The following is a 21852-nucleotide window of genomic DNA, read 5'->3' as shown; positions in this document are numbered from 1 at the left end:
CATGGAATATTTTTCTAAGGTGAAAAACTTAACTAAGAAGTGATTACATAATAAGGGGGTGCAATCTACGCCATCAACTGTAGCTTCCAGTAATGATGTTCTGTTGTTTCTTTACAGGATCACAGTGTACTTAATCTACCTTTTCCTGGATTTTGTTAATAAATTTAAAGATAGCAATGCTAATGTGTCATCATAATTTCCCTAAACCTTGCTAAAAAGCCCACTCCTTTTTGACAAACACAATGCAAATAACTATTACACAACCTCCTACATTTTAGACCAATGAAAATATGTGTATATGTATCCATGTACACATGTATTATTCTGTAGGCTGATTTTGGGTGGATTATATGTTTTTAAATAGCTAATTGTATACATAGGAATTACTAGCAGAAAACCAAGGTCATCTCAAAGGTTGTCATAGATATGCAAGTTTTTTGGAAAGATGCAATAGTAAAGCAGACCTTTGCATCTAAAATTAAACTTTAACTAAAATAAACAAAACCTCTGATCTTGTTTTAAAGGTCTGCTCGGAAATCACAGTGACTGCACAAGTGACTTTGCAACTAGCTATCTTATAATCATCTGGCAAGCCAACTATTTAGTTTTGCCATCAGTATATGTGATGCAGCACGGTAAGCTTTTGCTTCTTTTCAATTAATTAACCTGTATTCTGTGCCTAATTTGTATACTGCATTGAGAAATTTCACTATATATTTTTGGAGATATTCTAAGTGATATACTCTTGATATGTCACAGACTCTGGATAACAGATCAGAACTTCTACCTGCATACAAGTAAGGAATGAATCAAGTACCATGGGAAGAGTTTCCGGAGTGTTTTGTCTCTTTTTGAATTTAGCCTGGGATTAACAGCTCAAGAAAAGAAAGTAATTCTCGGCATTTCTCTGCTGCTAAGTACATGGCAAGATGCCTAATGCCTGTCCCCAATTTTTTACTCTGTCAAATCTGGATTATACATTTTTTTAAAAAATCCCTCCCATGGATGTTTAGTCATTGGAGCTTTGTATCCATTTTAATCTTATATCTGTACAAATAAATGTTTTTAAAAACCTAATTGAAAACATTTTTGTTTACATGGCAAAATGAAAATACCACCCCCCACAAATATTTTGGGTTGACTGCAATATTTTTTATCCAAAATGGAAAAAATAAAATTAATAAGAATAATTTTTCAGCCACAATTATTTGACAGAATTGACTCATTTGAAAATTATTTGTTTTGAATTTAAAAGGTAAATGAAAGGTCAATGAAAAATACAATTAATCTGAAATATTTTGTCCAGTTTAAGTAAATCGTATTTCCTCAAAACTAGTCTATAATATGATCATCCAGCAAGTCCATGTTGAGTAGTCTCCAGGGTTAGGGTTAGAAACAGCCAGCATTTTCCTGGGTTTTTTGGTAATAGTCCCATACAGCAATAGCCCCATACAGAAAAGTATACAAACACACAGTTAATTTAAGTGTAGTGTGTGAATAGTCTCACTGAAGTATTATGGTCAGAGTGTAGCTGATACTGGTTGGTTAATGATAATGTTCTATTGTTTTCATGCTTTAATTGAGCCAGACTTTGTCTGAGCTTGTCCTCCTTGACACAAAATTCCTATCAGGAACACCTCTAAATAAAGACACTAGAACCAAGTTGTTATTGATCAGGTATATAGATATTTAGAGGATATTTTCTTAATAAAAAAAAAATATGTGTGCTATTTTGGATTCAGTTCTGTTCCAATTCAAGTAAATGGCAACATTCAGATTGTTTTCCATAGTGCAAGTTTTGTCCCTAAATTTTGAACAAATATATCATATGCCCAGTAATGTATCTGGAATGTGTCCAGATAGTTCTGTTATGTTGTGGATCAAATTGTATTATTGCATTTTTCCAAATCAAAATAATTGTTCATACATTATTAAGAAGATGTGAACACAGGAGTATATACGTTATAATTTATGGTGGTCTTGTGCTACATATTAATTTTCTACAGCTGAACACTGTTAAACTATGGGAAGTACTATTTTAATCTACTTCATTCTGCTGTGCATTACAATTGAGAGCAGCCATGGATGCAACTGTGACCGTTATCCATGGAGCTCATGGTCCAGCTGTTCAAAAACTTGCAATTCTGGAACACAGAGCAGGCGTAGGTACGTGTGAAATGTCTCATTGCTTCTCCTTATTAATTTTTCTGTTACATATCAACTAGTAGAAAAGTACTACTTCAGGGTTGGGACATCTAAAAATACCTGAGGATTTCCAGTGCACAGTGTAAAAAGAATTGCTTCTTTTTTTGGAAGTTCTTGTTTCCATAATTTACAAGGAAAAAGAACAAATTCCCTCTAAGAATTCTTTTCCCTCTAAGAACATTTGGATAATGAATAAATTTGAAAAGTTGACAATCTTCCAAAAAGTGCATTAAAAAGACTCAGAAAAAAAAAATTAAAAAAGAATTAAGATGGCTCCAAATCAGGGGCAGGCAATTATTTTGGGCGGAGGGCTGCTTACTGAGTTTTGGCAAGCCATTGAGGGCCACGTGACAGGCAGCCAGGGGGAGATAAATAATCATTTTCTAATTTTTTTAGAGGACCTCCAGGCCAGATAGAATGGCCTGGCAGGCTGCATCTTGCCTGCAAGCTGCATTTTGCCCACCCTTATACTGGCAATGATGGGCTCAATCTATGTGCTGGTCCTGCAAGCAGTGTATATTTGCGTGATCCATCCATTCATACCGATTCAGGGGTGATGTGGTAAGCTCCATAGACCAGGACCCTCTATGCTGCTGTTAGGTCAGGGCAGTGCAGTGCCTCTGAAAAGTATAAGGAAGGCAAACTGGGCAGGTTCAGAATAAGTTCCTGCTGTAGCAGTGGTCTCCAACCTTTTTAAGTAGGATATCGCCTTTGGCATTAAAAGTAACCTGAGATCTACCATGCACCACCATGAGCCCCACCCCAGCCGCCCAGCAGCTAAATCTGTGGGGAGAGAAGGAAGGGGACAGACTGAGGCAGAGGGAGAAAAAATTATTTGGGGGTGTGCCTCCCCAGCAGGTAAGTCCCACCGGGCCAGGGGCCCACTCAATTTGGCCCTGCTCCTACCCCTGCAACACTGTCCCTCACTGTGGGGACCTCGATCTTGCCCCTGCTCCTTCCCTCCCCCACAGACAGACCTGCTGGGCTGGGGTGTGTGCATGCACGCAGGCACTTAGCCTCCCACCCCAGCCTCGGATCGACTCCAAGAGACTCCGAGATCTACCAGTGAATCGAGATCCACTGGTTGGTGACCACTGTACTATAGTGTATTCTACACCAGTGCTTTAAGGTAAATCTTTTTCAACATTGAGCAGCAAACAGCTGGGGCAGCATATCATAGAACAGGATTCTCTTCTTTCTTTATTTCCCAGAAGTTACGTTTTTTGATATAATGGTTTGAACCACAAAATCTCAGGCTGCTGAGAGACATTCATTTAAAGGTGTGATGGGATCTGATCCCTGAACCCAACAATTGCACCTCCTGCCATGCCACACAGTTCTGAGATGAGATCAGGTCCCAATTGCTCCATGCTTGCCAGTGCAAAGGGAGCCTAAAATCATGATCTACTGATCATCACTTGGATCTGGGCCCACTGGGGCTTGAACCAATCCTAGTGGGTCCCCAAAGCCTGCTGACAATCAATCAGTTGTTGGCTGGATCTGGGACTGCACTGGGGCTTCAAGTAGCCCCAGTATGGAACCTGCTGGCTAATGATCAGCTGATCATTGGCTAGCTCCAGGACAACACTGGGTCTCCAACCACTGATTGTTGGCCAGTGGGGTCTGCACTGGTGCCAATCTGAGCCCCTGGTGTGGTTCACCCTGCTACACACTCAGTTTAAGGTATGATGAAAACCAGCCAAAGAATTATTATGCATAATTTGTGGAATAATTTTGTGGCTTATTTCCTGTTTATTGCACCATTAAGTGTGTGGCTGGGTTACTATTTAAAATGCAATTAATTAGTTAATCACAACTGCCAGGGTTCTCGGATGGATGTGGCATTCAACCCAAATTTAAAGTAAGTTAACTCTAGGTCCCATCTTTGAAGCATGTGCCCATTTTTTCTCTGGCCTGTAAGTAACTTTCCCACTTTTATATTTTAGGCAACTAAATATGGATGAGTATTATAGAAAAAACTTTTGTGACCAATTATGTACAAAGGAAGAATCCCAGGCATGTAACCAGCAGGCATGTCCTGTCAACTGCCAGATTGGAGACTTCGGACCTTGGTCAGAATGTGACCCATGTGTTAAAAAACAAGTAGGTAGAAAATAAATTAGATGGGTGATTATAAGGAAATACTGAGGATGATTTATCTGTGGTTCAGATGATGAAACATGAGCACTGAACCAAAAGGAAATTGATTTGCATCAGGAGCAATCTTTTATAAATTAGCATTAGGGGAAGAATTGGAGAATACCAACTTAGAAAAATAGATCACAACAGAAAGAACAAATTTTTGGATACCACAAATCACGCTTACACTTTTCCTGTCTTTTGTATGAGCATATCTATGACATATGTATCAGCTTCCCTTGCCAAGGGACAGTACCACTATGAGAAATGAGTCTTCCATGGAGAAGGTCTTTTCAAGTTTACAGGTCCTTCTGGGTCCCCAAAAGTGACAGTACATCATATATATTCCACAGTAAGTTTCCCTACATTTGTAGGGCATACAAACCACATTATAACGATGGGCTCAGATCTCAGATTGTACTGGAAAGTTAAGAAGAGTCAAAATGAGTCCAAGTACTGCCATGGCTGGCAGGGAAAATTAAGATTGCTTATCTCAACATTAATTCTAACTCTACTTCCCTGACCAGAACTTGGGTATCTTGTGAATCCCATTATGCACTTGTCTGTATCTTTAGGTACTAAAACACCCCAAAAGTTTTGGCTTGCCTTGTCAGGAAGTGCTGCTAGAGTGGAGCAGGTGTGCACAAAGAAGCATGAGGTGGCTGGCTCATTTCATGGATACCACAGCCTACATGACATTTCTCTCCTGGGGGGCAGATTACTTATTTAGCTTTTAAGCTTTCCTTTAAAGCATGTGGTCTGATGGCTGCTTGGGACAGCATCTGGGACTTAAGTCTGATCTAGTATGGAAATTCTTATAGTCAAGGGAGGGTAAAATATCTCCATTCTTGGGTACTCATGTTTCCTGCTGCTCTTCAGCCTGCAAAATATTGCCTTCCAGTAGGATACACTGAGAAATGTCGGGAGTCAACCAGCATGGAACTTTCACAGGAAGACGATTTACTTCAAGTCTGGTCACCATTCCCATTTTTCTTCTCATCTGTACACTATTATACAGATAAGCAGTCTGCACAGTTATTGGTTCAGGAGTCCCCACACAATAAGCACAATGCCTCTTCAGATAAAAAATGGGAACATGGATGAAATCGTGTGTCTGGCTGGTCAGGCTGAAGCTCAGCTCATTGAAATCTGTTTGCGGAAGTTGCCATCAGATAACACTTTCTGGCCTCTAGCAGCTGGCAGAAAGAGGGGCTACAAAAACTGAAAACTGAGCAGAAAAGCACTGCAACAACCCACAAACAAACTGCAGGGATGTAAGTGAACACTTGCACATAGGTAAATTGTTGACCTCCTTTGTTTGCTCTTTTTCGCCATTAGATAGCTATCGATGAAATGCTCCTCCATTTTTACTAACTTCACATTTTATTGTGCCTAGTAAAAAAAAATTGCTTGCACTGATAATCTCCATGCTCCATGTTCCATCTCCATAAAAACTCCCCTTCAGCCTCATGTAAAGCTCTTTGTGGCTTTGGTGGAGTTGCTGTGGAAGGATGCAAGTGGATTCAGTTCAGCCGTTGACAGCAGGAAGAATAGTGGCAAACAAGCCGTGGGAGGAACATGGGAACAATCTACTTAAAAAAGGGACAGCTGAGTCATACAAAGATGTGATGCCTTTCCAAATTATTATGTTAGGAAGGGGGCTGTCATATATATATAGTCACTTTTATGTTGGACAGAGTGAGACTGGCACAGTCTGCCTTCATAAATCTGCATGCCAAGTTCTGAATTAGTGAGAAAGATCCAAGTAAATCCCAATTGTTTTCTGGAATCTCAACCTCTTCTTAAGTCTGTTCTCTGTCTAGTGACCTGAAGCTTTCAAGGTGAGGATCACCCGGTACTAAAAATGAACCAAAACATAAAATTTAGCTTTTGGGGGACATATGTGACACTGTGACAGACCTGTTAAAATTATATACATGTTCTAAGAGGTGAACAGAAGAGATCCCCTAACAGCAATGCACCTTGATTTGAGAATGGAAATAGATGCTGCCCTCATAATAGTTCGGGTAAAAGAAAAAAAAAACCAACCTGTTTTCAGAATGTTTTTGGCCCAGCCTACCAAATACACAAGGGAAGCATCGAGTAAAATACGCAAATGAACTTTTGGATCCTCATCTGATCCAGCTCAAATCACAAAATATCTTGAGGTTCTCCCCTCCCTGTACTCTGCACAATAGCTAAAAGCAAGGTGGTTTGAAATAGTATGGCTTGAGACAACTTTCATGGCCCTCATGGAAAGTATTTGTTCCTGATTTTGAACATCTGGAAGTATATTCAAGCCAATCTCAGAAACTCAGTTTTTTTGCCTTACCCCAGATCCAGGTTATGCTTTGACTAGAATTATTGGGGATTTACATCCTTATCCCTGGATTCTGTGGGAGCATCAGATGTTTAGCTGCACTCAGCTGTGTACGTCTCTTCCTGTTGCTCACTAGCGCCCCCCAGAACAAGTAGCACATAAATGCCCCCATTTTTGTCTGCTTTCAGTTTCGGACAAGGTCTCTGCTACGCCCATCTCAGTTTGGGGGCCAGCCCTGTATTGAGCAGTTGGTGGATTCCCGGAGATGCTTCCCAACTAAACTTTGCAACATTGAGGAAGTTGACTGCAGAAACAAGTTCCAGTGTGAAAACGGTAATATTCTTCTTAGCTCCATAACTTCGAATTTACACATACACCCAAAACATTAAACATTGAAAAATAACATTGATATACTCTGTGTACCCTATGTATTTATGTGTACCCTATGTATTTATGTATTTATTGGTGGAGGAGAGAAGGGAGAGAACAGCTCACCAAGCCATTTGTGTATAAAATAGAAACTTCAATGTCAGTGCATCTTCCACCTGTTTTCATTGTTGTTGCAATAAACTGCAAAAAGCCAGGGCACCTTTTGTCCCAGAATATCTGGTGTGATCTCTGTTTGTCTAATGAAGAACACAGTGCTCTAGAGTTTTGTGGATATAGAACACAAAGTCCTAGTAGGAGGAGTGTCTTTGTTCGAGCCTATATTTAAAGATTTAAGCTTTGTTTGAATATAATTTTGCTTCATTTTTACTAAACCTGTGCAAAGGGTTAAAGGTCGCTTATTTAGGTTGATGTTTAACTAAAATGAGCTCAATTGAAAGCAAAGTAAGTTCATCCACATAAGGTTTACCAAAATCTTAAATTAAACCAGTGCAACTGGGCATAAATACAAGCCACAAATATATAGTAAATGCATGAAAATGCTTGTTGCCATTTCTTTGAAACAGGTCGCTGCATTGTCAAAAGTCTAGAATGCAATGGAGAAAATGATTGCGGTGACAACTCAGATGAAAGGAACTGTAGGCGGATAAAGACTGTGTGCAACAGGAGATACGAGAGCATCCCCAGTGCGCAGTTAATGGGCAATGGGTACGCTGCTTTTGCTTGAGTTTTGTAGATTAGTTCTTTTTTATCTAATTAACTCTTATATAGCTGAGATAGCTACTAGTGATACACTAGTGATTCCAGCTGGATCAAATACGTGATGGCTTTTTTGTTAAAAGTTTAGAGAAATTATAAGAACTTGGCTGCTAAGGCATGCCTCTGCCCCTTATATAGAATAAAATAGAGAGCACTTCCAGAAGCCTTGGGCTTCCACCTGTCCCTTTCAGCAGTGAGAGCTCACACATCAGAAATTTGTCAGTTATATGATGTCTTGGCCATGCTTTGAGATGGAAAATGTCCCCAGAATTTATTGTTCTGCTTTACCTTTATATTTTTTTGGTTAGACTCCTATCCCACCTTAAATGTTTTAGGATTGTTTTTGTTAGCTACTGGGTATTCAGAAGTGTGAAACTCCACTTTTCTGCCATAAAGCACTTCTAAAACAAAATCAAATCAGAAGGCTGTGAATGTGTCAAAGGGAACATGTACAGCCTCTTCAGGTATTTTCAGCCTGAGGTATTCTGGCAACACCATGAAAAATGTTGCAAGATCCTGGATTGACAGGGATAGATAACCATGGGTGTTTATATATGTGCTCCGAGAGATTGGTGGGGTGTGGGGGGAGGGAGTACTTTAATTAAAGCAGCTCCAAGAGCTGCTCTAATTAAAGCGCCCCGAGCGTCATGTATATCAGCATCCCCACACTGAAAAATGGCAGGGATACTGATCAAATCAGCTTTAGTTAAAGCAGCCCTGCTGCCTTTTTTCAGCATGGGGACACTGATACACGTGACACTGGAGTCTGCTGGAGCATGGTAATTACCATGCCCAGTAAGCTCGGTTAATTCAGTCTGCTCCTATGTGATGTAATTACAATGCATCAGAGCAGCCTCACTCCACATCTGTAGGTGCCCCATAATAGTAAAACTGCATTTTGACATACATTCATGAATTAAGGGTTCCTTCAAAACAAGTAACATAAAATTGGGTCAGATCCTTAGCATAGACCTGTATTCAGGGGAGGTGTGACAGGCCAATGGCACATAGTGTTGTGTAACTCTAAGAGTTGCACAACTCCTGCCTCCTCTGATCCACTGGGAGGACTTCCCTACTGCTCACCTGTCATGCCTTGATGTTGTTCTAATCAAAGGGTTGGGAGGCTGCCCCAAGGCCCAGGGGGAGTCCAGTCCACTACCAGTCTGCCTTTATTCAATCCGTTGTGGCCTTTCTGGCTCTACTGGTGCCCTAGGACACCATATGCCTTATGGGCTGTCTTTTTGGCCTCTGCCTGCCCCTATAGCCATGCCTATGCCTTGTCGATGATACACAATACCTTGTCAGAGAGGTTACCCAACTCCACTGCAACAGTTGTCCTTCTCAGGCCTTAACACTTTTGCAGTGGCTTTGGCCTTCCTGACTTTGGCCCCTTGTTTTTCCTAGCAGTAGCCCTTTTAGCCTAGTACCTTGGCTTCTGGGCTGCAGCTCTAATCTCACCCCTTTTTGGGGCTCTGGGCCCAGGCCCTGCTTTCACTCCTCCTGGGCTTTGGGCCCCCTCTGGCCCTTTTTTCACCCTTCTCATGTTCTGGGTCCCCTTTATCCTCCCTCTTCATTCCTATCAGGCTCCAACTGTGGTCCTCCCAGATTCAGGCCACCTCTATTGCCCCTCTTGGACTTGAGCTTTGGCCCTCTTGGCCTCAAGCTTCTTATGCCTTGTGCCCTGTCCCTGGCAGGGCTCTAAACCTCAGGGTGCTCCTCAGTCACTCCCCTGTGGCCTCGTCTTCATCCCTTACAGCCACACCTATTCTGCTGGTTAAAAACTAGAAAAAAGAAGGCAAGCTAATGATTTAACAAAAACCTCCCCCACTCTGGGTAAACAAACATTTGAGTAGCTCTCGTCCCCTGGGGCTCTCGCCTCTCTGCCTTTGGAGTGCTTTGGGGGCTGCTGGAGGATTCTCATGCAGGTGCTCTCTCCAGAGACCTCAGCTCCTTGCAAGACGCCTTCCTCCTCCCATTTTCTCCCAGGCATTTGACTTTTCTGCCCCAGAAGCGCTGCCCTGCCTGAGTCAGGTGACTTACTAGCCCACACAGATGTTCCTCATTGTCTCTAATAGGTAACGTACCCTTGCACAGCATGCAGCCTGTGCCTCTGCTAGCCTGCTGTGTTTTCCCTTTTTTAGTAACAGGAGCCTTTGGCTCCCTGTTACAGGAGGATCTGGAGGGGGTTCAGTAGTATGGTCACACCCCCTCCCAAAGTTTAGGTCACCTGCCAGTAGCATTAGTTCCCTGCAGCCCTGACGCCTGGGTCTCCTCCAGAGTGTGACGTGGGGCTGGAGCCTTGCCTTGGCTTGGGACACCTGTGGGAAGCAAGTGAAGAAGTTGCGGGGGGGATCTGCTTACTGCTACTACTGATCTGGGGGTTGGGGAAACCCCAGGAATGCCCCTGCTCTCCTCCAGATGGGAGCTATGAGGAGCTGTTGCATGGGTTGCTGGGCTGGAGAAGCAGCAGTGGGAAGGTCCCTGTTCCCTCCTCTCCATTCCATGTTCTATGTTGTCCTAGTGACTCCAGTGGCAGGGAGCAGCTATGTGGGGTGCCAGCCAGGGATAGTGGTGGTGGTTAGTCTTTGCTTCCAGTATCTGCTCCTGGCCCGCAAGAGATATTTAGGTTGGGACTGGGTAGGGGGAAGGAGTGCCGGAAAGATGGAGAGGACCCATCTATCAGTCCACAAATCTGCATGCATAGCTGTCCCCGCCCAAGCCTGGCACCCCACTGCTGCTAATGGAAGCCCCCAGCTAGTGCAGGGCAGGAGATGGCATGGTACAGTCTGTCCAACTGGGTTTGTGGGAGGTGAAAGAGGGGGCTGCATCACCTCTACCATGCTGGTAACATGTCCCACACCCTCTTTTTGGGATTCCTAGATATGCCCAAACCTGCATTATCCTCAGTGCAGTTGTAAGTACTTAAATTAGGTAGAATCTCACACTGTATATTTTTTCTGTGACTGTTCGATTTATTTCTGGAATGTACTGTCTCTCTAGATATAACCTTTTGGCAGGAGAAAGCTGTGGAGAAGTCCTTGGTAACTCATTCTACGGGGGCAAATGCACTACAGTAAAAAGCAATGACACCAGGAAATTATTCCGTGTTCCTGCAAATATTGAGACTGTCAGCTTTCAGGTACTACATGAGTAGTAAAGCCATCAAACTGTGCCACTTACTTGAGACCTTCTTTCAATGGTCATAATCCATGTTATGCTCATGAGACTTTTAAACTCTGATGTGCTTTTTAGATCATGATGTAAAAAAAAGGAATTATATAATTGCCACATACATGTTTGAAGGGCCTTGTTGAACCCAATTGGAGCTCTGAAAACAGAAAAAGGACAAAGGCAAGATACCAAAGAGCTCAGTTCAGTGGATGAGATCTATTTTTGTCAAAAGTGCAGGGATGGGAGAAGGGGGGAGTTAGTAATGATATAAAAAGAGTGATTAATCCAAAAACAGACATCCAAGGGTGCTATGAAAATGGTTTAATTGTATTCACATTTAGATGATTTGTAGGTTGAGTGGCCCTCTGAGATCAAATGTAGAATAGGGGAAGCAATGTGGTTTGCTCCCTTTCTCTGCAAAGCTATCTTGATGACAAGGCTTTCATATGTACTTGATATCCACCAATAGAAGGGTAGAGCAGACTTCAGAAGGCCAGAGACATCTGCTAACTCAGGGGTGGACAATTATTTAGGCTGGCAGGCCCCTTAAGGAGTTTTGGTGAGCTCTTGAGGGCCAGGGGGAGAGAGCTGACCCGGTCTTGCCCCCCCCCATCATAGCTATTTATACCACCCAGTGCAGCAGGGGGATGGGGGTGAGGGGGAGGTGAGAGACACCAATTTATCCTATCTGGCCCCATTCACCCTACACCCACCACCAGGGGGGCCAGATGGAGTAGGTGGGCAGGATCTCCATGGAGAACAGACACTCCCTGCCTGCTCCATCTGGAGCACCCTTGGAAGCAGGTGGAGGCAGATAGACTGGGTTGCCTGGGCAGAAGGGCCAGGTCCAGTAGTAGCAGGAGATACATTGGCAGTGGCACCCAGACTGTGAGGACAAGAGTGAGCTCCTGACATGAGTGCTGCCAGGAAGCTGAGTCCAGCCACCATGCTGCCCCTGCCCCAGTCCTACACCACTCAGCCACAGACTACAGCTCCTGGCATGCATGAGAGATAGATGTTCATATTGAAGCTGACAAGACAGTGATATGTCCAATAGTTATCAAGTAGAACATCCTCCATTCTCTCTTCTGTGCTTTGAGGGCAAGACATTTTGCCTCAAAACTGGCTGCCGCTGGGTTGAGGTTGTGGCACTATTGGGGTTGCTTAGCAGCCAGCTCCTCCCAACCCTTGATGTTGGCCTCCATTTTCTTGAGGTTCAAAGTGTCCTTGTAGTGTTTCCTCTGTCCATCACAAGATCTCAGGCCGCTACTAAGCTGGCTCTAAGCACTGGCATCTCCTTGACTATTTTATGGTTAGAGCCAGTGATTGAATGGATATCCATATCACATGAGCTATGCAAGGAACTGATGACTACTGGACATACTGCTGTCTTGTCAGCTTCATTGTGAACATCTAGCTTCCTTCAAAACACCAAAAGCAGACAAAAACAATGTGAAGAACCCTCAACACCAAATCTCTTCAAGACTACAAAGTTCTGCAAGGATCTCCAACAGTGTAGCCTCTATCTTCTTCTCTCAGCTGGCTTGTATCCAGTCATATCTTGTCTTACTAAGAGCTGGAATGCTGATGTGTCTCACTAGCTCCCTGAAGATGATGGGAATTCTTCTTTCTGGTCATTCATTATCTTGGTTATCTATCAAGATGAAAAAATTCTATGTTGTGAAAATTATTGTTATCTTATGATGTCTTTGACTGAGAGAGACTGATCTCATTGGATGTGGGTATCCATCCAGGAGCATATAAGATAGCTGTGGTTTAGGGTACCTTTTCTAGCTCCTTCCCCACATAGGGTGAGCAGAGGGTAGCTTGAGTAAGACTGCTCAGTCAACCCAGGTGCAAGATGACCATCAGGCTACCACCACCTGCATGCAGATTTGTGTCTAGAGACTGCTGGATTCACTGGTCCCATCTCTGTCGCCACTGGTCCATTGCCGCAGGGCTTTTGGAGGTTGGTGCAGGAGAGTGTGTTGTTTCCTGTGGTAGAAGCTTGCATGTGACTTAGTTTACTTAATATGAGGAAGTTGCTATATGGAAACAATAACCTTGACAAAGTGGAGATCTGGGCACAGTAGCAAGGGATAAATTTAGGTGATGAGAGACCTCCATCTTGCTGCGGTTTTCTTCTGACTTGACAGTTGTTAAGATCCTAACATCATCATCCATCTGATCTGCAATTGAGGATTTGTGGTTGGACCATAGTTTGTCTGGAACCTCCCCTCAGGCCTCTTCACCATAGCTGACCCTGCCAGGAGTGTGAGACTCTGAGCAACATAGCTCTAAGGATCACTGGGAAAAACAAGTGTCTCCACCACTACAAGGTCTCAGTACACAGAGAGACACACATCCAAAAGTTCAGTAACATGTATAAGCATATGCAATCTTCTTTTTGTGTTTTGTTGATTGAAATACATTGGAGAGATTATGAAAGCAGCCTTGCTCTTAGTAATTCAATTTCCCCTTATGTTCCCAACTGAAATCCAAACCTGTGGTTGTGGGCAAAACTGGATGCAGACAAAAAAGAGGAGAAAAGCAAAGAAAACAACCACAATAAAAATGAACTGAACATTTTCAAATGTTCAAGGATGTTTTGTTTTGCCTATGCTTGACTTTTATTTGAAAAAGTGGGCTACTTTATGCAACCAGGTTGTCTTATGCTTGGTATGCACAAGGGAACACACAACTGCAAAAAGTTTGGGTATCCTTGAATACCAGTGATTTTGAAAAGCTGGTTGGAAATTGTAGCTGTAGTTCAGCCTTTTAAGTCTTTTCAAAGTGAATAATGCCCTTATCTTGAACAGCACCATTTCTCAACCTGTGGGTCATGACCCAAAAGTGGGTTGCAAACTTTAAAAATGGATTAACAAACTTTAAAAATGGATTCTCCTTTAAAAGAGAAAACCGTGGGAATCCATGACTTTTACCTTCCAGGCTGGCAGAGTTCCAGCCTGCAAGGAGTTGCTTGAGGCTCCCCCATGTCCCACACACAGCCATGCCCTACCCCACACTCTGGAGGATTGGGGCCTGGGGGAGGGGGCAGCAGGTCGGGAGTGAGGAGCACTGGGTTAGGACTGGCAATTGGTGTTTACAAGTGGGTCCTAGTACAAAAAAGGTTGAGAGCCCCTGTTCTACAGGACCCTTTTTCCCATTCACTGACACTGATATGAGCATACAAATGATACATTTTTTTTTCATAGGCATCTTAAGCACCATTCTTTAAAATGTGTCCCTTGTGAAGCAAATAATCAATTCACCATTTGTTAAATATGCATCCACATTGTTTCTGGAAAATTTCAGATCGTTGTTGCTTAATAGTTAGCTGTAACAACATCCCTTTTGAGTAATTTGTTTTTCCTTTCTGTAATTTTAGGTGGAAAATGAAGAAGATGATGTAAAATCAGATTTCTACAATGATTTAATTCCTCTGAACTCTGAGTCTGCTTCAGGTAGTTCATCCTCTTTCTCTGGTAGAAGCTCTTCTGGGATCCCATTTCTTTTCTCAAAAAAGAAAAAAGTAAAAGTTACATCATCTTCCTCCTTCAAAGAAGCTATTGAAGCATCCTATAAAAAGGTAGAATAAACAAGCCTCCTAATTTTGTCTTTTCCTTTTATCTCCATCTGTTTAGTTCAGAGAATGATGGATATGTAAAAGGTCACATTTCATCATCAAGGTAGCACAAAAACCCTTTTAATGACAAATTACTGGGCTTGTGATAAAGGCAGTTGATACACAAGGCTGACATGGCTATTAAACCAGAATATTGCTGAATTAAAGAACATTTATTTGAGGTTCTTAAAGATCCTAATTTTCAAAACATAGGTTATCACCATAAATGGTGATATATTATAAGAGGAGCTTTATTTTGTAGCCCAAAAATACACTGAATTTGCACACAAATACAAATTTCCCAGCTTTACTTAGTATTTTTGCCAAAAAAGAAGCCTCAAGGTAGATCTAATTGTACCTAAAGAAACACATAGCATAACAATGATCGAACACTATAAAAACCTTCTTGAGCTGAGAATAACCATTCAGGTAAAGCATTCCAACCTCAGCCTAAACCTGGCCTTTGGTTCAGAAACTCAGATACTATGGAAGAATAATTTAAAAGGTCTATTTTTTATTCTACACTGAAGGAATCAAAACTTGAATTTTTTTCATTAAACTGAATTTTTCTTTTCTGGCTAGCTCTACTTCTAACTTTTTGGTTTGAGTAATCTGACATATTTCCCCATCCTTTTATGTGTCCCATAGATTTACTCTAAGCTCTCCCCAATTAAATAATAAATAACCCTTTCATCATTCTCTTTACTAAATATAAGGAAATCTGGGGCAATGTCTAGTTTTGCAGGCAAAATTGGAATGTCTTGAAGGCCTTTCTCTGTAAATTAATTGGTTAACATTTGCATAGCCCATTACATGATTTAAACTGCTTGGTGTTAAATATTTCCATTATTTCTTATCACTCAGCTCCTGTTGAGCCTATCATAATCATATACCATTTGATTATATGGTCTGATGGAATGTGCTCAGAACATTTGGGGTCAGCAAATGCCTGATCCAAAATTCACTAAAGTCTATAGAAAGACTCATTTGGCTCTAGATCAGGCCCCCTAGAACCATTTGATCTGCCAGATTTTACTGGAATATCTGGCAAAAGTCAACTGGATAAGATAGTGTGTGAATTACTTAGTTCAAGAAACAATTCTTCACAAAGGCATTTGATGTGCAGCAATTTTTTTGCTGCTTCTTCCATAGGTGTCTGTTTCCAGAATGAATTAATAATATTCTAAAATGAAAAATGCCAACATTAGCATAAAAAATAAAACATGTGGCTTATGCTGGTTTTTTTAAAAATAAAATGCTTTGTCCTTAAAATGAAGTATATATTAATATATATTTTAATGTCTTCAATTAAGATAAAAGCTTCTTCCCTAAATGTTATTTTTTATACTTCATGAAAAGAACCTGAGCAAACTTGTAGGATCGTGATAAGAATGTATCTGCTTGGGATTTTACATTTATGAAGAGTAAACACATGCTTGCCAAAGGACTTACTATAATATTAGTTTATGAACTGCAGACAAGAAAGACAGAAACTGTCCCTAGGAGAGTATAAAATGTGTTTGTCTCCTTGGATAATCTATAAGGGACTAAACAATTGACAGTTATTCCACAAAATGTGTGTCACCGCTTTGTAAGTGCTTCCTATTATGCTTTTAATTGAATATATGGCCTGGAGTTCCTGGGGTTGAGAGCCCTGTCAGCTGATCAGAGCTCCCACCTGAGAGGTGGACTTGGGCCCCTCCTGAGTCTGGGAGCTCCCAGCTGATGCTGGCTTCCCATTGTGAGAGCATGGGAGTCTCATGGGGCTTCCCACTGTGGCTGGGAGTCCCATCAGTTGACAGGACTCCCAGCTGTAGGGATGCCCCAGCTGTAGCTGTGGCTTGGGAGACAGCAGCTGATGTGAAGTCCCAGCCGCAGGGGTGCTCCATGAATCCCCACAGATGTGGGACTGCAACTGAGTCAACTGACCACAACCAAGACACAGTGTCAGTTCTGGTCTCACAGCCCCTGGCTCATGAAGCATGCCTGCAGCATGGACATTGCATCAGTTGTGGTGTCCCAGCTGCAGCTATGTCAGTATGTCAGCTGTGGTCTCATAGCTTTCTCCACATCCTTTTTGAATTGCGTAGCCCAAAACTGGACACAGTACTCCAGCTGCAGCCTCACCAAAGCTGAGTACCGAGATTTGCTTGAGAAGCATCTATGGATGCAAGTCAGCGTTTTGCTCGCTTTACTAGCTGCAGCATCACACTGAAGGCTCATGTTCATCTTGTAGTCAATCATGACCCCCAAGTCCTTTTCATCTGTAGTGCTAACCAGCATAGCACTACTGAGCCTATAAGCATGGTGCAGGTTTTTCCTCCCAAGATGGAGAACCTTGCATTTTTCAGTGTTGAACACCATCAGGTTCTCGTCCGCCCATGTCATGAGTCTATCCAGATCTGCCTGGAGCACCCTCCTGTCCTCAGGTGTGGATGCTTTACCCCAGAGTTTGGTGTCATCGGTGAACTTGGCCAGTCTACTTCTGACACCAATGTCAACATCATTGATAAAAATGTTAAACAGTATAGGCCCTAGGACAGAGCCTTGTGGGACCCCCACTGGTCACAGTGCACCAAGATGATTGGTTAGCCCAGGTCAGCTAATGAGGCTCCCAGCCTCGGCCCCATCAGTTGAGAGGGCTCCCAGCCATGGCAGCTTGCTTCTTGTTGGGCTCCTCCTGCACTGGCAATAAGGTATGATGGGATCAAATTCACGATCCCAGGCATACTTCCTGCCATGCCTGTATGGCATGGCAGGAGGCCCAATCCTGTGGATCACACATTAGATCCCATTGTGCCTTTACCTGCCTGTGTAGAGGGGCCCTTAGTGTTTCTCAAATTAATACTTTCCCTGAAGCTCTCAGTGAAATCTGACATTCCCAGCATAGGAGTGGTGAAGCTGACGGGATATCAGTTTTGCTGAGTATCCTGGATTCCTTAGAGTTAGGACTTCCAGGTTTCCTGTTGCATAGCCCAATTTGTAGTATACAAATTATGATGAACACGTTCTCAGCTCTTCTACCTTTTGTCAGAAACTTAAGTGTAACATTGCAGATTAGATTTGGGCCTCCTAAGGTGTTATAGCCAAGAGCCTGGGAGTTCTGGCATAGCTTGCTCTTCTGGAGTTGAACACTTTGAAAATAATGTGTCCCTAGCCCTGGGACATTCCTTCTGGTTCCTTCTAAAGCTGCTAAGTGCAGAAGCATGGGTCCTCACATCTAGACAGTAGAATGTGAAAATAGCTGTGTACAAATGACAGCCTAGATACTTAAGTTGTTTATGTCCAGAGTGATAAATCACTTGTTTCTACACTGCTTGACTTCTTCCCAACCTTTTCCCTGTCTTGTCTATTTATTTTATACATTCTTAAGGGCAGAGACTGCCTCCTTCTGAACTATGTAATGCCTAGCACAGCTGATATCAGATGAAATTCCTGAAAGTAGGCACTGTCATGATACAAACAAATTAAAAATGAGAAGACAATTGCCCTATTGACACATTGTACAATGAGCCATATTCTATCAAATCTAACAATGTGCTTGTTGTCTCAAATGGATTAATCACTTGATTTTACTCAAGATTAAATCAAGTGAAATATACCAGCCCATTTTGCAGTATACAACCGAGTATGAACATATTATTAGCTCTTCTACCTTTTGCCGTGAATCAAAGTGTAAAAACATTCTATTTCTCTTTGTTTTTTATTTATAGAATTCTAACTTTATCAGGGTCCATAAAGTGATTGCAGTTTCAAACTTCACAATGAAGGAGTCAGATCTACAGCTCTCTGATGTCTTTCTAAAGGCACTTAACAATCTGCCTCTAGAGTATAACTATGCTTTATATAGCAGAATCTTTGATGACTTTGGAACTCATTACTATGCTTCTGGATCGATGGGTGGCACATATGACCTTCTTTATCAATACAGCTCTGAGGAATTGAAGAACTCAGGTATGTAACCTTTGGTGAGAAAAGTCCACATGACAGGCAACAATTTTTTCCTATCATTCTGCTAATACTGCCTCTGAGGAATGCGCTGCTCCATATTTTCTGAGTTAAGGCGCAATAGAATAATCCTTCATTTTTCTCAAAGTAAAAGGAATCTAACCCAGTAAACCATGGATGTCAAAGTTGCCTCAAGCCCTGAGCTGGATCTAAACTATGAAGCTCATCCTAGGCTTGAGCCACAGGGCTAGCTGCTGCAATGTGAGTCCATAGGCAATGGCAGGGGGTCTGGCATCACTGGGCCAAGTGGCAGTAACAGGGAACTGGCAATGGCAGGGCTGGGCAATGATGGGTCCTGACTCGCTCCCCTTCCTCTGGCAGTCATGTCCAGCAAGGCTTGGGGGCCTCAAACTCTGCAATAGTCCATGCTTCCTCATCATACCCCCAAGTGCTGGGTCCAGCCAACAAGCTTCATGCTTGACACCTCAGTTGTAACTATGTACATATTTCTAGAACTTAGAAGTGAAGTAATAGCTTTGGCATCTCTTGTGGTCTTCAGATCAAGACCAGATGCTTTTCTGGAAGAGACCCTTCTGTCAGGGTGGAGTTATATGTTACACTCAGACCATACTAAATCTGTAGAAATTTAAGTGGTATTAAGACAGAATGTGCTGTGAGAAATCACATGTTAGAGGTTAATACTGTTTCCTGCCTACACAGCTCTGACTTGCCACTAGAAGGTTGATGAGCAAGGACATGGCTAGGAGCCAGGATGCCTGGGCTGTGTCTCTGTTCTAGGTTGGCCACGGCTGAGAGTAATGAATCCTAAGATCCTGGAGAACTTCAAATTGCTTGTTTTATCTCCATGAAGCCAACTAAAGTTACCCTAACATGAGCTAGGTAGCACAGCCCAGAATTAACTCTTCTCTGAAGTGTTATAACTTTGAGATGCGCAGAAGACACTTAGAATGAATTAATGATCTTTAACTTATGGATGCTCACAATTTAAATCCCATTAGTATGGTCTGAGTGTAACGTGTAAGTTCAACCTCAGACACAAGTTGTTGATCCAAAAACAGGCATAACTAAGTAAAACCTTATGCTCTATATTATACCAGAGGTCATATGAAAGATTCTAGTGGTGCCTTCTACCCTTAAAACTGAAAGTGTAAGAGAATTATTAGAGATCACGGTTGCCAGCAAAATTCTTAGTAGGATAATCAAATCATTTAATAGGAAAGAACCATTCTACAAAAATGGAAACCTAAACCTATTTGGTTAAGAGCTGTCATTCACAGTTGTACTTGGATATTTTGTGGGTATTGTTTATTAGTATTGTGTAAACAGAAGGGTAAAGGTTGTATCCTCAGCATCAGTAGATCCTTAAAAGGATTTGGCAAATATGACTCTGTCCAGTGCTGTTGGTACATGGGGAATAGAGTGGGGTCCATTCTGGGCTGAAGGCAGTAACTCAACACCAAAGTATCCCATAGAACCTGAAGTATCCCATACAGCATTATATTGTGGGGATAGTAATATAGCAAAGGATGCTGCATCCTTCTATCAGCAATATCACTAGGGTACCATCACCGGTCACCCAAAACACACTATTATCCAGCAGATGACTTGTTGGCCAGGGCACAGTGTGATATGAACATAGCTATATTGCTTCCAGATCAGGAGCTGCCACAGACTGCAACTGCTCATGAGTCCTTACTCAGAAGAATTATAGCTGTATTTCCCTGATGCCAGGCAGCATCATGTTGTCTCACTTGCTAAATTCAACAGCAAACTCCTTGGCATCAGTTTTTTTCAGTTCCCGACATGTAGTCTTTCAGGATACCAAGACAGCTGTGATATTTGGGACTGCCCCTGAAAATTCAGGACAGTTGGTTGTTTTAACAATTATGCCCTATAGAACAGAAAGCTTTTGATAGGAGTAGATTTGGCCTACTATGCCTTGCAGAGGATTTGAATAAGTAAGCTGTCCTCTTGCATGCTAGTAGTTGGAGGGGAGAGGCCAAGGACATTATAAGGGATGGCATGGAAAAACTGCCCAAAAGCCATGGGAGAAGTATAGAAAGCGAGCTGAGGATGGGAGATTGTGAGAAGTGGGAGAGGAGGAGGAGGACCATGAAGGAAAAGCTATTGGCCGCAGCAAACTTTCAGAAGAAGGATGAGAAGGTTGAACCTGATGTGGAAGGTTGAAAGAAATGAATGAGATGTTTAACCTGAAGAATGCTATGACTTGCATGACTGCAATAGACTGGGTAGATGTATGTGTGTGTGTAGGGAGGGGATGATATGGATTCTGGTGATGCTGCTCAATGTTTTAATGTTTTTGCTATTTGATATTATCTAGGTTTGACAACACAACAATCAAATCAATGTGTTCGGACAGAAACAACTAGGCGTGTGTTTTTCAGAAAGAAAAAGAAAGTACATACTACCTGCACCACAAATAGACTGACTGAACGCCATGAAGGTGAATGTACAGTTAGGTACTGGTTGAGGTAGTGTCTATACCCTTAGCTGTCAGCAGTCAGGCATGCAGGGTGAAATCCTGGCTCTTCTGAATTCACTGGCAGAACTCCCAACAACTTGGGGAGGAAGCAGGGCAGGTTTTCACTTTTTATATTCTAAGTTAGGCCTTGAGTCCATTCTACAGAGTACACACACACACACAAAAATACTATAGCCCAAAAGCTCCTCCCTGCTTTACACTGGCCTATCTTCCCCTGGCAAGGAAGTGTGTGTAAAACTAGTATAACTATCTAACCACAAAGGATCTTCATGGTCAGCCCAGTTTCACGAAAGTCACATAAGTATCAGTCTGTCCACAAACTGATGTCCACATCAGTGAGGACAAACTTCCCACTGACAAGCCTCCCATTTCCAAGGAGAACAAAATGACTGACGGGTATAACTTCATCTCCCTGCAACATAACTTGGCATTTCTTTGCTACCAGGAAATCACGTTTTATCTTAGAAAGAAAAGCCTTGGTATTTATGAGCAATAGGAAAGTCGTGATTATGTTTGAAAAATCTTAATTGAAGCCCTATTTCAGGTTCTATGTTGCAGTCAGCTGAACGATCTATTTCACTAGTGAAAGGTGGCAGGACAGAATATGCGGCAGCTCTGGCTTGGGAGAAAAAGGGGTCTTTTCCAGAGCATATTGTATTCACAAACTGGTTGGAATCAACAAAGGACAATCCTGTTGTGGTTGATTTTGAGGTAAGAGTAGAGACAACCCCTGCATCTCCCATGATGCCACATGACTTCCTGATTTGTATTTAC

At 42.3% G+C, this 21852-nt stretch overlaps 1 protein-coding gene across 3 annotated transcripts in view; it reads left to right on the top strand.

The window, feature by feature from the left end:
* Positions 1 to 523: 523 nt before the first annotated feature.
* The window catches only part of LOC149868111 (complement component C6-like), a 59433-nt gene continuing 38104 nt past the window's right edge, over positions 524 to 21852 (top strand). For 2 of the 3 annotated variants that reach the window (XM_090037999.1, XM_090038001.1), the window contains exons 1-10: positions 524 to 635; positions 2007 to 2166; positions 4152 to 4308; positions 6853 to 6997; positions 7618 to 7759; positions 10811 to 10949; positions 14370 to 14570; positions 18320 to 18560; positions 20917 to 21039; positions 21623 to 21789. In XM_090037999.1, coding sequence (XP_089894125.1) covers positions 2024 to 2166; positions 4152 to 4308; positions 6853 to 6997; positions 7618 to 7759; positions 10811 to 10949; positions 14370 to 14570; positions 18320 to 18560; positions 20917 to 21039; positions 21623 to 21789 — 1458 coding nt within the window. In that variant the 5' untranslated portion in view covers positions 524 to 635; positions 2007 to 2023. Of the gene's footprint in view, positions 636 to 759; positions 798 to 2006; positions 2167 to 4151; positions 4309 to 6852; positions 6998 to 7617; positions 7760 to 10810; positions 10950 to 14369; positions 14571 to 18319; positions 18561 to 20916; positions 21040 to 21622; positions 21790 to 21852 lie in introns of all 3 variants that reach the window. The other variant, XM_090038000.1, reaches the window with a different exon arrangement.

The sequence above is a fragment of the Crocodylus siamensis genome, chromosome 3 (genome assembly GCF_052110815.1).
Source record: "Crocodylus siamensis isolate JL-2025a chromosome 3, ASM5211081v1, whole genome shotgun sequence".
Taxonomy (NCBI): domain Eukaryota; kingdom Metazoa; phylum Chordata; order Crocodylia; family Crocodylidae; genus Crocodylus; species Crocodylus siamensis.
This window is presented reverse-complemented; position numbering and strand designations above follow the sequence as displayed.